The sequence below is a fragment of the Bicyclus anynana genome, chromosome 11 (genome assembly GCF_947172395.1).
Source record: "Bicyclus anynana chromosome 11, ilBicAnyn1.1, whole genome shotgun sequence".
In the NCBI taxonomy this organism is placed as follows: domain Eukaryota; kingdom Metazoa; phylum Arthropoda; class Insecta; order Lepidoptera; family Nymphalidae; genus Bicyclus; species Bicyclus anynana.
Genome location: NC_069093.1, coordinates 7070284 through 7085001, shown reverse-complemented (window position 1 = coordinate 7085001; position 14718 = coordinate 7070284). Strand labels below are relative to the sequence as shown.

General features: G+C 37.9%; 1 protein-coding gene across 1 annotated transcript; it reads left to right on the top strand.

The window, feature by feature from the left end:
• Nucleotides 1–284: 284 nt before the first annotated feature.
• On the top strand, nt 285–14615 carry LOC112049679 (putative inorganic phosphate cotransporter). Its single transcript, XM_024087674.2, has 9 exons — nt 285–360; nt 1845–2104; nt 3509–3705; nt 5326–5565; nt 7638–7847; nt 8960–9127; nt 10942–11158; nt 11564–11802; nt 14357–14615. The coding sequence occupies exons 2-9, from the start codon at nt 2068–2070 to the stop codon at nt 14585–14587; spliced, it is 1539 nt and encodes a 512-aa protein (XP_023943442.2). The 5' UTR covers nt 285–360; nt 1845–2067; the 3' UTR covers nt 14588–14615.
• Nucleotides 14616–14718: the final 103 nt, after the last annotated feature.

Genomic DNA, 14718 nt, shown 5'->3' with positions numbered 1-14718 from the left:
TCTGGCTGAAAAGGCTGAAAGTTTCTCTGCACATCCCTCTACCATATATTTCCCTATTTGTTAGTATATAAAAATTATATCCTTACATATAATTTAAATATACTAAATTAATTTTTATATACTAGCAAACAATTACATAAATAATTTTTTCAAGACCTAAAAATGCTGCGAAATACTGGTTCTGTTTTGACTAAATAAATAACTACCATTTCTCAAAATTAATGTTTTTTGTTTTATCAACAGTAGCAAAAAATGCCTGTTTCAAGGCTGAATCGTAATAATAGGCATCGTTACGATATACTTTACCTAAATGTGCCAAAGTGAATTAACGTCTGCTAATTATCGTGAAACTCGATGGTGGTAATGTGAATAAATTGAATTGTTATATATTATATTATGAAAATTCTTAGTGATGGCCAGGAGTAGGTGGTGTAATCCCTGCCTGCAGCATTATAAGACTGCCTCGGGTATTGATTCTACTAATAGTATAAACTTACTTACTCTTTAACGCCGCTACTACTAAAGCGATTTGGTTGAAATTTGGAAAGAACTTTTCATCCCGGAAAAATCCATAGTTCCCGCGGGATTTGTAAAAAACTGAATTCCACGTGGACGAAGTCATATGAAAGTCATTACAGAATACATATTATAGCCCACTGATCGTTGTGAAGTGGCTGTAAGTTCTCATTTCATATAGAAGGTATGACCACTGCGATAGGAAAATAATAATATTGATGCGTGAACGTGAAATGGTTTGACGGTCTTAGCCCAGTGGTTTTCAATTGAGAGGTCATAGGTTTCCCTTTCTTCTCATTCCCATCTCGAGTTAATTTTGGATTTTATATTATTAACTATAGTCTGGCAAGTTCGTTGTTGACTCCCATGATATGCGGGTGACGGAGGGAAAGACTGCGCGGGTTTAAAATCGTGCCTACGGGAAAGTGAGGTGCATCAGTCGTGGGGTTTTCATTCATCGCTACACGCCCCCCCGGCTCGCGCGGATTGTCGGGAGTGTTACGAACGAAGTTGCCAATATATAAAACGATTTAAGCCTGGTCTGGTGGTAAGTGGGTGGTAAGAATCGGCTAAGACTTCATCCTACTGACAAAGACGTACCGCCAAGCGCTTTAGCGTTCCTGTATGATGTCGCTTAAAACTGTTAGAGGTATGGGTTATATAAAACTAGTGCCTCTTCCAAATAATTTCGCTTCCATTTAACTGCATCTTCATTAACATCAGGTGCGATCGCAGTTAAGGGGTAACTTGTCATTAAATAAAAAGAAATCCTTCAAACAGCAACTATATTCAGTAAAATAACAAATTTTGAAAAACCCCCGAATGTCATGAAAATTTTAATTACACTCTCGATCAAGTCATCAATATTCTCTTTCAGTGCGCTTTCATTTGAGACCCAACGTTTCATTCGAGTATAATATTTGCAGACATAAATTTATCCTTAACCACATTCACCCCCCCACAACTTTTGAACGGCTTAACCGATTTTCATCAAACATGTCTAAAAACACTCGCACAGAAGTCACCTTTAATAAAAAAGAAATAAAATTGAAATCGCGACATCCGTTCGGGAGCTATGGTGCCACAAACAGACAGACATGTCAATCTTATAACATCTCTTTTTTTGCGTCGAGTTATAAAAAAGACACTCTTCTTTTAAAGTCCTTATTATGTTTATTATTCCTACAAACACATTCTAAACAAAAATCTCTTATTATCAGATCTAGTGTTTTGTCATTGACACGTGAGATTACTCTCCATATCACTGATAGTGTCATCTCAACGCGTTTCAATGTTCAGCACACTTCAATACACTCAATGATGTTTAGATAACTGAACGACAGCTACGAGTAGAAAGTGGGGTAAAACTAAAATGATAAAATATTTTTGATAAATTTCGTACCCACCTACTTATTTTTGAGTGGAAGATAAGCTATGTTGGTTGGTGGTTACAATTGCAAAGTGTTTTTAAAGTACATTACGTTTTTGTTAGCAAACTAATTAATGGTTAAGGAAAACTGCATTCTTGTATAAGTGCTTATTCAGTGTACAATGGCACTAACCGGATGGCGCCGAATACTAAACAAAGGTAAGATTTAATTTTTCACGAATTATGTTTCGCGCAACCTTACGGGACTTTTCGTACGTCATTAAACAATCCATATTCGGCTCACTGCTGAGCTCTCAGAATGAGGGGGGTTAGGCCAATAGTCCACCACGCTGGCCCAATGCGGATTGGCAGACTTCACACACGCAGAGAATTAAGAAGACATGTTTGAGACATGTGATATTTAATTTCTTAAAATACACACAACTGAAAAATTGGAGGTGCATGCCCCGGATCGGATTGAACCCACACCCTCCGGAATCAGAGGCAGAGGTCATATCCACTGGGCTATCACGAAGAGAGAAGGTAGAGCGTTGCTTTACCTAACATAAAATGTATGAAATTTATTTTACTCTCTCTTTGTATTGCTATTTATTGAGATTGAAGTAGGTAACTTTAACAGCAGATGCTTTTAAATTTAAATTTTTGCATTATATGTGCGTCAACAGGGATTTATTTTCATGCGCAGTTCTTTAGTTTGACGGTAATCAAATCGGTAGAGGTCAGGGGTGCGTTTGGCTAAAATGTCTATTCATTGCTTTGATCATATCTAAGTTATACACGGCACGAACCACCAACGCCGGAAGGGCATTCCTTGGGCGCTCCACACCTTGGAATTCGTGATTGAAATCGCGAATTGATACTGATAGGATGAAAAGCAAAATTTCTTCTTAAATTTGATTTTTTGCTGGCTTGCTTGAAATTTTTTTTTATTTTTTGTAGGACGAGATCATCTTTATTATTATTGAATCTTTATCTAACATATTGGCGAGACACGAGTCTATTCTTTTTTTGTTTATTTTGGGGTTATACCAATGGATACTACACCTCAGGGTGCGGCTTACTCTTACCAACTAAACTTTTTAAACACCACGAAGTCACATCATATCATCAAATTCAGTCCTGCAGTTTTGGAGTTCTTAGACCTAAACTTGCATACGTATACACATACAGATACATAGATGGTTAATTTGTTATAAAAAAACATACATACAGCCGAACGTAGAACCTACTCCTTTTTGGAAGTCGGTTAAAAATAAACGGTCATCTATATATTTTGTACTAATATTATAAAGAGGTACAGTTTGTGGTATTACGGGGGTCACTGAATCTACTTAACCGATTTTAAAAATTGTTTTATTACTAGTAAACGACATTATTTGAGAATGTCTATACTATGATTTATCCCCGTACTTTCACGGAAACGGGAACTACACAGGTAGAACCGCAGGGCGTCGGCTAGTTAAGTTATAATTTAACAATTCACACCGAGACGAGAACGCAACGTTGATTTATAGCTGAATTCAAAGCAACGGTATTGTTGAATTTCAAAGCAACGGTATTGTTGAATTATATTTTCATTTTTAAATCATTTTTTCTTTTTAGTAATATTCATACCGCAGCGGTATGTGTTTGGTTTGCTGGGGTTGTTTGCGTTAGCCAACTCATTCACAATGCGTGTTTGTCTGAGTATAACAATTGTTACAATGGTGAAGAAATTACCTTCAGCGTCGCATATTGTTGGCGAAACCTGCCCTACGGTTGGAAGTACGTCGTCCACTAACTCTTCTGTAATTTTCGAGGTCAGTATAATATTTTATTCTAGTTTTATATCTAGTATAGATATTAAGCTTTATAATAGCTCTTAAGCTTTATAATATTATAAAGCTTAAGAGTTTGTTTGTTTGCTTGAACGTGCTAATCTATGGAACTACTGGTCCGATTTGGGAAATTCTTTCAGAGTTAGATAGCCCATTTATTGAGAAATGCTATAAGCCATATATTATCCTCGTATTCTTACGGGAACGGGAAACAGGCGGGTGAAACCGCGCAGCGTCAGATAGTGTACTATAAATAATTAATTAACTACTACTATTGCTATTTATTTAATTACTAGCGGACGCCCGCGACTTTGTCCGCGTGGAATTCAGTTTTTCACAAATCCCGCTCGAATCATGTATTTTCCGGGATGAAAAGTAGCCCAGTTAATTCAGAGTAAAATCTATTTTCATTCCAAATTTCAGCCAAATCGCTTCAGTAGCCGCAGCACATAAATTATTATACTCAAGTATTCAATAAATTAATTACTTTTACGACACTCATGAATTCTAAGTTGAAAATCGTTAATAAATCGACTAATTTTATAGTTTTCATTCATTCATCATTGAACCCTTTCGAACCTTTTACAGTTTAAATCGAAGGGTACTTCCGAACTAAATTAGAACATTAACCCAATCGTTGGGTTAGCCTATTTGCTTAACCCTGATAAACGACTATTTCTATCGATTCAAGGCACTATTGACGGGATAAAACGAACAGTGATATATAGGCAATCTAAAAACTCACTTTTATCTGGTAATGTCAATATAGATATCTAAAGTATGGATAATCATAATTATAAGTCTATAGGTTCAGTTTGTTATAAACTTACACATTGTATGGCATTTTAGCTTCCAGATTATTTAAATACAAATAGAATAAAAAAGTGCGTGTCAGCTCCGACGCACAAATAGAGATTACTCTTTCATATCGACCGTCTAACTAGGTGTATGTTGCCCTGCAGTATACACTATGTACGTCACAATACTTACGCCTGAAAAGTGAAAGGTGCGCAACCGAGGAGTAGCAGGCCGCGACGTACGCGCCCGCACGCATGTGCACGCTGTTGGCGGCAACGCACGGTGAAAGGTGCGCAGAATAGGTTGCGCACAAAAAACGCAACGCTGTCATTCGTTCATCGAATTTTACCCGGGGGCTATATATAAAAGAACGATTCATAAGGAGTAAACTCCAATAAATCTTATAACTAAAATTGCTAGATTTAATTTGAGATAGTTTGTTTTTCACGCAATTTTTTACGTAATTTTCAGGGATACTGCAAACAGACATAACATAACACATTGAAACTACATAAAAATGCAAAGGCATGAACGCTTAACATAAATAAGATTCTTCTAATTTTCTAACACCTGACCTAACCTGTACTGTATCATGAAAAATATGTTTAAAGATATAATGATCATAAATCATATAAATATTTATTGTTAGTTTAAAAAAGCACTATTTATTTTGTTATTGTGATCTCTATTTCCAACTACCTACTACTAGATACTGTAGGAAATGAAAATATCTGATTCCATGTAAATTTATTAAAGCAGCTAATTTATGAATCGTCTGTAATGTGATGCAAATTTATTTTACAGGGCAGAGAAAAATACGACTGGGACGAAAGCACCCAAGGACTTTTGCTCAGCGCATTTTACTACGGATACGTGATAACACATTTACCTGGAGGTCTCCTTGCTGAAAAGTTCGGTGGAAAATGGACGCTGGGTCTAAGTTTGTTGTGCACTTCCGTGTCAACAGCTCTGACGCCACTCGCAGTTGGAGTCGGAGGAGCTGTTGGACTTTTTATCATGAGGGTTGTTTGCGGCCTTGGAGAGGTGAGCCAATTGGCGTCATCATCATCGTCATATCAGCCGATGGACGTCCACTGCAGGACATAGGCCTTTTGTAGGGACTTCCAGACATCACGATACTGTACCGCCTGCATCCAGCGAATCCCTGCGACTCGCTTGATGTCGCCAGTTCACCTGGTGGGGGAACGGCGAACACTACGCTTACTAGTGCGGGGTCGCCAATTCAGCACTTTGGGACCCCAACGACTTTGGTTCTTCTGCGGATCTCCTCATTTCTGATTCGCAATTGGCGTACTAGTATTATTTCCTAGGGTAAGTCTGCCCCTGGCAGCCGCTGAGGGTAGTTTGTGGACGCAGACCTCTGAAACGGGTCTATTGATTAGATAAATTGTTTTTTTTTTGTATATTTTGTATTTTGGCGTCCATCGTAAATTTTACTGGACCTTATTAGGGTGCCCACTTGCCTAATATACCTAAATGTGCATTGTTTTATATAATTATAATAAGTACAATTTTGTCGGCCTCCGTGGCACTACGGGGTGAATTTACAAGACGGAGGTCCTGGGTTCGATCTTCGGCTGGGCCGATTAATGTTTTTCTAAATGGTCCAGGTCTGGCCGGCGGAAGGCTATGGCCGAGGCTAGTTACCACCCTACCGGTAAAGATGTACCTCCAAGCGATTTCCGGTGCGATGTCGTGCAGTAACTGAAAGGGGTGTGGATTTTCATCCTCCTCCTAACAAGTTAGCCCGCTTCTGTCTGAGATTGCATCATCACTTACATCAGGTAAGATTGTAGTCTAACTTGTAAAGAATAAAAAAAATAGGCAAAAGTCTTAATATATTTCCACATACATAGTATGTGGAAATATATAAAGACTTCTGCCTATACTAGTATACTTTTGTTTAAAACATACGTCAATCCTATAAATAGCGAAATTAGACTAAATGTTTGATATTTATTTTGCATAAATTACAGAGAGACCAAAACTTGTTTATTATTTGGAACGTCTATTGTTATTCAGGTTTATTGTATTTCCAACAATATTAGCCACTGAATAACTATTGCTAAAGGATTACCAATTAGTTTTATCTGTCTAATTATGTTGTAAATGACACTAAAAACTAGTCTCGGTCATCATCATCATCATTAGCAACCCATTTTCGGCTCACTATTGAACTATTGATTGGCCTAATCCCTCTCAGAATGAGAGCAATTTGGCCAATAGTCCATCACGTCGGCCCAATGCGGATTGGCAGACTTCACACACGTAGAGAATTAAGAAAATTCTCAGGTATGCAGGTTTCCTTATGAAGTTTACCTTCGCCGTTTGAGACTTTGAATACAATCTCACCTGATGGTAAGTGATGATGCAGTCTAAGATCGAAGCGGGTTAACACACACTCCTTTCGGTTTCTATATGACATCGGACCCGAACGCTAAATCGCTTGGCGGTACGTCTTTGCCGGTAGGGCGGTAACTAGCCACGGCCGAAGCTTGCCACCAGCCAGACCTGGACCAATTAAGAAAATCTCAATCTGCCCAGCTGGGGATCGAACCCAGGACCTCCGTTTTGTAAATCCACCGCGAATACCACTGCGCCACGGAGGCCGTCAAAAAAAATCTTCCTAATTCTACTTTAATTAACGTAGGTAATATAAATTATTTTAACCACATGAGCTATAAACTGTAACGGTCATTCAAATTGTGTATGAAGTTCTTAATCACGAATTCAACGTTTTTTCTTTTTGACGTGACAGCGTCTTATAATTCGATGAAGCCGGTTGCACACTCGAAAAAGATGACGTCATCCGTCGTTCCCTCGCTCTAGGGTTGCCAACTTTTTTTACAAGAAATAAAGTATATTCTGGTCTATAAAGATTATTATAAACATTATTTTAGAAAAACGAACATTTTCTTTTGAAAAATGCAACCATTCCATCAGTATTTTCTTATGACGTTATCACGTTCAACTATCTTTAGTAAATCTTCACAGACAACCGTTTTTTTTACTAACTTCTTGAATTAAATTCTTAAACGCGTAATTTTTTCGTGCAAACATTAATTAATTCATTAAAATTTAAATGAATGTTTCAGGGGCCAGTGACACCAGCGTTTGTTTTACTAATGGCCCGCTGGGTGCCGCCGGCGGAGCGGTCTCGCTTCGGCGCAATGATATTCGGGGGCGCGCAAATAGGCAATATCGCTGGCCCGTATATTTCGGGGTTGCTCCTAGCGAATGGCGGTGACTGGGCGAATGTTTTCTACGTATTTGGTAGCCTTGGCGTTTTATGGTTTTTGTTCTTTGTAAGTATATTTGTTTTTTTATTATTTACTAGCAGACGCCCGCGACTTCGTCCGCGTGAAGGTAGATGTAAACTTTTAACTACCCCTACCCTGCCCTACCCTACTCCTTCCCTACCCTACCCTACCCTTCCCCTAACCTACTTATTACTTATACACGCGACGGAAGCTTAAAAAATGAAGTAACTTCTCCCGTTTCCCCAACATTTTCCTTCACTGCCCTGCTCCTATTGATCGTAGCGTGATGAAAAGTATACTATAATCTGCCCAGGAGTATGAAAAATAAATGTACTAAGTTTCGTTAAAATCCGTCGAGTAGTTTTTGTTTCTATAAAGAACAAACAGACAGACAGACAGACAGACAAAAATTTTACTAATTGCATTTTTGGCATCAGTATCGACCACTCCCTGATAGTTCTTTTGGAAATATATTTCATGTACAGAATTGACCTCTCTACAGATTTATTATAAGTATAGATGCTGAGCTTGAATCTCCTCTCAGTATGAGAGGGGTTAGGCCTTAGTCCACCACGCTGGCCCAATGCGGATTGACAGACTTCACACACGCAGGAAATTAGGAAAATTCTTTGGTATGCAGGTTTCCTCACGATGTATTTCCTGCACCGTTTGAGACGAGTGATATTTAATTTTTTAAAATGCATATAACTGAAAAGTTGGAGGTGCATGAGCGAATTCGAACCAACGCCCTCCGAATCGAAGGCAGCGGTCAGATCCACTGAGCTATCACGTCTCTAATCCGTGATGTGGAGCAGTTATTGAGTTAGGTTTAATGAAGGGCGCATACCACGTCAGAATAATTCATAGCTTTTATGTTATCATAGTTTTAATATTCAAACAAGATCTTTCATTTGATGTATCACACGATGAAGTTTGTAAGAGTTTTTTTTTCAACTTTTCGTCTTACCTATTCACGATACATCCCTGTATTTGGGTCACAAAAATTGATATGTGTACCAAATTTTAACTGGATTACTCTAGTAGGTACATTCGAAGAAAACAGACAGACATCAAAATGTGCACGAGTGATATTTTAAGGGTTCCGTTTATGTACTACGTACATTCGGAATTATTATAATTTTTTCATAAATTTTCAGACGGTTCTCTGCTACAGTACACCTAACTCCCATCCGTTTATATCCGACGAAGAACGTGACTACCTAAACGCTAATATAACTGCTTCAGGACTGCACAAGAAACTGGACCCTGTGCCATTTAAGGCCATACTCCGTTCACCGCAACTGTGGGTGCTTGTAGTAGCTGCTGTAAGTATAAATTGTGTAAATTTTCTATATGGCAAAGGATTTTTAGGAGAGAGCAACTGACTGCTATAAAGTTATTCTTTGGAATATACATAACATTTAATAAGTTTTTCCTTATTAGGTACTTAAAGAAATACACACCATGTAATTGTTCACCCAGAGGCAAGGTATCCAATACGCTGACGCTATAACCCCTCTGGATGGCAAGGCTTAAGCTTTGGGCCAAATAAGCGCCAGCCCTTAGGTCACCTGACGCATGGATCAGTTTGTCAGACATAACATTGACAATTTTTTTGGTTTTTGTTGACCATGGGCCTAAGTCGCCGCAAATACATAGTCATTCGATATGACCGAGTATTTACAACGTTTACAAAATTAAGCATATCCAGCAGCTGCGCCAGGCGTTTGGGACGTGCGTGAGTGATGAAACGCTACCAACGTATCTACGCAGGTTGCATCCCATACTAAGGCACGCCCCATAGACCACGCACTATTGTCATATCTTCGGGCCTATTGCCGTCATCCATGAATTACGCTTGAGCTGTGATAGCCCAGTGGATATGACCTCTGCCTCCGATTCCGGAGGGTATGGGTTCGAATCCGGTCCGGGGCATGCACCTCCAACTTTTCAGTTGTGTGCATTTTAAGAAATATATCACGTGTCTCAATCGGTGAAGGAAAACATCGTGAGGAAACCTGCATACCAGAGAATTATCTTAACTCTCTGCGTGTGTGAAGTCTGTCAATCCGCATTGGGCCAGCGTGGTGGACTACTGGCCTAACCCCTCTCATTCTGAGAGGAGACTCGAGCTCAGCAGTGAGCCGAATATGGGTTGATGAATTAACCAGGAGGTTATAATTGCGCAGGGTTGGCGGCAGTGGCCAGTTTAACAAGTTGAACAAACTGTCTATTACAAACTATTCGATTATCTTAAAGTTCTATGTTTAGTCAGAAGTTAATTTCACAGTTATTGCTTAAGGACAACGCCCACATTGCTAGATAAAATCTCCAAGGTGAACTAAAGATAAGACTTAGAAATAGAAGACTACTAAACTATGTACAACCATTATAGTTAGCAAACACTGCCCCGTTTTCCTTTAATACAACTTTAATAGACTTGGCTTTAAGTAATTGCCTATTAAGGCTCCCGGAACTAGCAATCCCTGAACGCTTAGAATTGTCTGTCCTTTCTTTAGACAATTAAAGTTTAAATCTTCGGTACAATCCTGTTGCTGATACGGCATCCGTAGAATACGATGAATTCTTGGAATGCTGAGATATTCATCTCATCTTCCTTTGACGTCATCGAATATAAGACGACCTTCACCAACCTGTCTACTGGTTAAAAAGTATTTTATATCAAATGAAATATTATATCAATAAATTAGTATATTGCCAATTGGTGGTCTAAAAAATTCAGGCCTGGATATGATTTTTCGTAGACAACCCTATACCATCGTATTTGTAATGAAAAACTTAACTTTAATTCATTACTCAGACCAGTGCTAGTAAGTAGTATCGATTTACCTATTTATTATACCTAGCCAAGAGTTGTGACGGGAAAAAATTAGTCAACCTAACGTTTGTATACTAAATATTCTATAGGCTTGCTTGATTGATATGGAATTTGTCTATTAACCAAACCAGTTAAAAATATGTTTGTTAATCATATTCTGAACTGAAATTTTTTAGACAATCCATTGGCAAAATATTTACTGATTATATTTAAATTGATATAAAAATCTTTTCATCCGGTGAATGAACGTTTGGAAGGAAGAAAGAAGAAAAGTTCTTAGACGATAATATTTTTTTGCAGATTGGTCATGACTGGGGATACTTTACGATGATTACAGATTTACCCAAATATTTCTCTGACGTACTCAAATTTAATATTAAGGATACTGGACTGATGTCAGCCCTGCCATACATTGCTATGTACATTTGTTCCTTTATTTTTGCCGGTTTCTGCGACTTCTGCATTAGAAGAAAATGGCATAGCATTACGACGGGCAGAAAAATATATACTACTGTATGTAAGTAACTGGATGTTATATATTAGTTCTTGTATACTCATAGATAATAGCGTACGATGGCGTTTTATTGTGAACTACATTTTGGACTTGGAAACTTATTTAGGTATTTGGACCTGTTTTACTTCTAGACAGCAATTATTGTACTTACTGTGATTTTCAACAAAGAAATTCTAGTTGTAAACTAAAAGAATACCAAATTCTAATACAAAATGTTACTTGCAGTTAATGAAGTTTCCATTAGGGACAGAATTTTTCAAATTTGGTCCATTATTTATAGAGCCTATTTATTCAATGCAAACAAACAGACAATCAAATCTTTCCTCTTTACAATATTAGTATACATATTAGTTTAAACAAAATATAGCCTTCATTTAATCACGCTCACGGAAGAATATTTTCCCCTAGCATCAACAATACCCGCCATCTTTATTATTCTGGCGTCATACTCCGGCTGCGACCGAGTAAAGGCTGTGGGATTTTTCATAGCCTCAATGGCCTTCATGGCGGGTTTCTATAGCAGTGTCAAGATCAATGCAATGGACATCGCCCCGAACTATGCGGGGACGTGCTCTGCGTTTGTGAATGGACTTGCCGCGGTGTCGGGGATGATCACGCCTTATATGGTTGGACTTTTGACACCTGATGTGAGTATTTCTTTAGATAAATTATTTATTTATATATTTTTGAAGTGAAAGTTCTTTAAGCGCATGAGGGTAAAATTTTTACAGATGTAACGTCACGCCGGTATGCAACGGAAGTGTCGAAACAGAGAGAGAGAGAGCGATCGAGACCGATTGAGAGAGAGTAAGACAGGGCGAACGTAGCATGAAGCAACTAGCCGTGGAGTGAGAGTAGGGAGCAAGCAAGTAAGAAAGATTGAGAGAAAAAGTGAGACAGAGCGAACGTCGTATCACGCACAGTGCTATGGAGTGAGAGGTGGGAGAGAGCTATAGTGAGAAAGATTGAACGAGAGAGAGAAATCGCGCAATGTAAATATTAAAGAAATAAATTGAAAAAATTAAATTTATAATTTACATTAATTTTCAACACTTTTTATATTTTAATGACAATTAAATTTCTAACCTATCTTCCTTTTTCCCTTCCTCTTAGTCTCGGAAATCTAAAGTTTTAGATTTGTATAAATATAAACAAGATTTATAAATTAGTTCGCCAAATAAGTTTCTCTTCTGACATGTGTACTTTGTACGCACGCATTTTTTGTTTTACACTACAACTCAATGAAACAAACAATAAATGAAAAAATAAGAAGTATAGAATAATAAGTATTAAAAAAGTCGCTTATCGGTTCATATCGATCTCTTCCAGGCAACATTAAGTTAGGAAAATAAGTGAGTAATTCTGTGAGAGGTTTTTGTTCAATTATTTTAGTTAATAAGTTAAATTATCCTCTCCTTTCTCTCCCACGGACAAAGTCAGGTTATAATTACGATAATACTTGCTATAATTTATATGCTTTAAATATTGCTTTAGTGTCATTATATAATGATATTATTGCAATAAACTTTATACTTTTAGGGCATCAATTTCAGAAGTGATAAGAATGAAATCACTTGACAAACTTTGATAAAGTTTGTCAAGTGTCCGAGTCAATGGAAGTTCACGTAATCTAACATTATCTTATTGTACTAACCTAGATTTGAATTACGAATAAGCACTTTTGTTTGATTTTCCTGTAGTGACCGATGTTACGCAGTTTCCAAACAAAAAATGGGAAAACACTTACTATGGTTTTTCTAATGAGTTACGTAAACCGAAGCGAGACGGCTGATTGGGTTTCGTTTGGTCAAAGGTGAAAATGGGATAAGTCGAGCGTAAAATTGATTCAATTTCCTACAGATATACAGAAAAAAGTTTTTTTTTCGACTACGTGTAATGAACTGACGGTGTTGATTACGCAATGATTACTTACTTGAATGATTATTCGCATGAGTAACTTTTGGTAGATCCGAGATGATTAGCTCGGATCTGCTTTTTATACAACCTACTAGTAATAGCTGACACCGCGCGGTTTCACCCGCGTGGTTCCCGTTCCCGTGGGAATACGGGGATAATATATAGCCTTCCTCGATGAATGGGCTATCTAACACTGAAATAATTCAATCAATAAGTTCAATCACTCAAACAAACAAACAAACAAACTCTTCAGCTTTACAATATTAGTATAGATACGTTTATCAACATGATGATGATTTTTGGGAATCTTTCTCAGATTTAGTGAAAACACGCTAAAAGATTAATGAGGTTTCATCACTGTCACTTTATTTTTATGGCCCACTGTAGGTTCATCATAATCATCATTATCAACCTATATTCGGCTCACTGCTGAGCTCAAGTCTCTCAGAATGAGAGGGGCTAGGCCAATTAGTCCACCACGCTGGCCCGATAGGGATTGGTAGACTTCACAAACGCAGAAAAATTAAGAAAATTCTCTGGTATGCAGGATTCCTCCTTCACCGTTTGAGACACGTGATATTTAATTTCTTAAAATGCACACAATTGAAAAGTCGGTTCGATTGTGGATTGGAACCCACACCCTCGGGAATTGGAGGCAGAGGTCATATCCACTGGGCTATCACGGCCCCCGCTTTAGGTTGCATTGCAGGCATATAAATGAGGCAAGCTCTAAGCTTAGACCCAACACGTTTCTTCTATGCGGGTTGGTGACCTAAAAGCTACTAAAACTAAAAAAAAATCTTTAATAATATAATCGTTTATTTGTTGTTGGACGGAAGAGTTTGGCCTTTAACTTTTCTCTTTGTTGCGTAAGTTTGAGTTTCAATATAAAGTTGATGTGATGTCTTAAAGTTAGCTACTCCGACTACCGGCATGGGACGGTGTAGTGTATTTAAGCTCTATATCTGTGTTTTTGGTAACGAAAACTATGCCCACCATGGGCCCATACAAAGGGTCTTTAATTTGCTAGATGTTGATGATAAAAATGACAATGGTCTATGAATGCAGAGAACCTTGCTAATTGAATCATCACCATATCAGCCGGCCTACGTCCACTGCAGAACATAGGCCTATTTGTAGGGACTTCCAAACTTCCTGAGCCACCTACATCTATTTTACATCTCTGCAATGACCATAGCACAGCCCAGGTTTCCACCGAATCGAAAGCTAACGCTAAGCAAAGCAAATAGAATACTTTGACATTAACATTACTTTTTTTTTCAGCAAACACTTAAGCAATGGCGAAATGCATTTTGGACAATCTTCGTAGTATTAATAGGCACAAATATAGTCTATTTGATATGGGGATCCGGCGAACAACAGTGGTGGGACGATGTGGACAAATATGGCTACCCTGTAAACTGGAAACACGGGCCACTAAAAAAGAGATCCGAAAATGTTGAGAAAAAGGTTGTATATCCCAAACACGATCACTCACCAGTTGTCTTAGACTGATAAGGTTAATAAAATACTTTTTTACTTACGTGTTTTTTTTAATCAACGTGAAGAAGAATAAATTAAGTCATCATCATCATCATATCAGCCGATGGACGTCCACTGCAGGACATAGGCCTTTTGTAGGGACT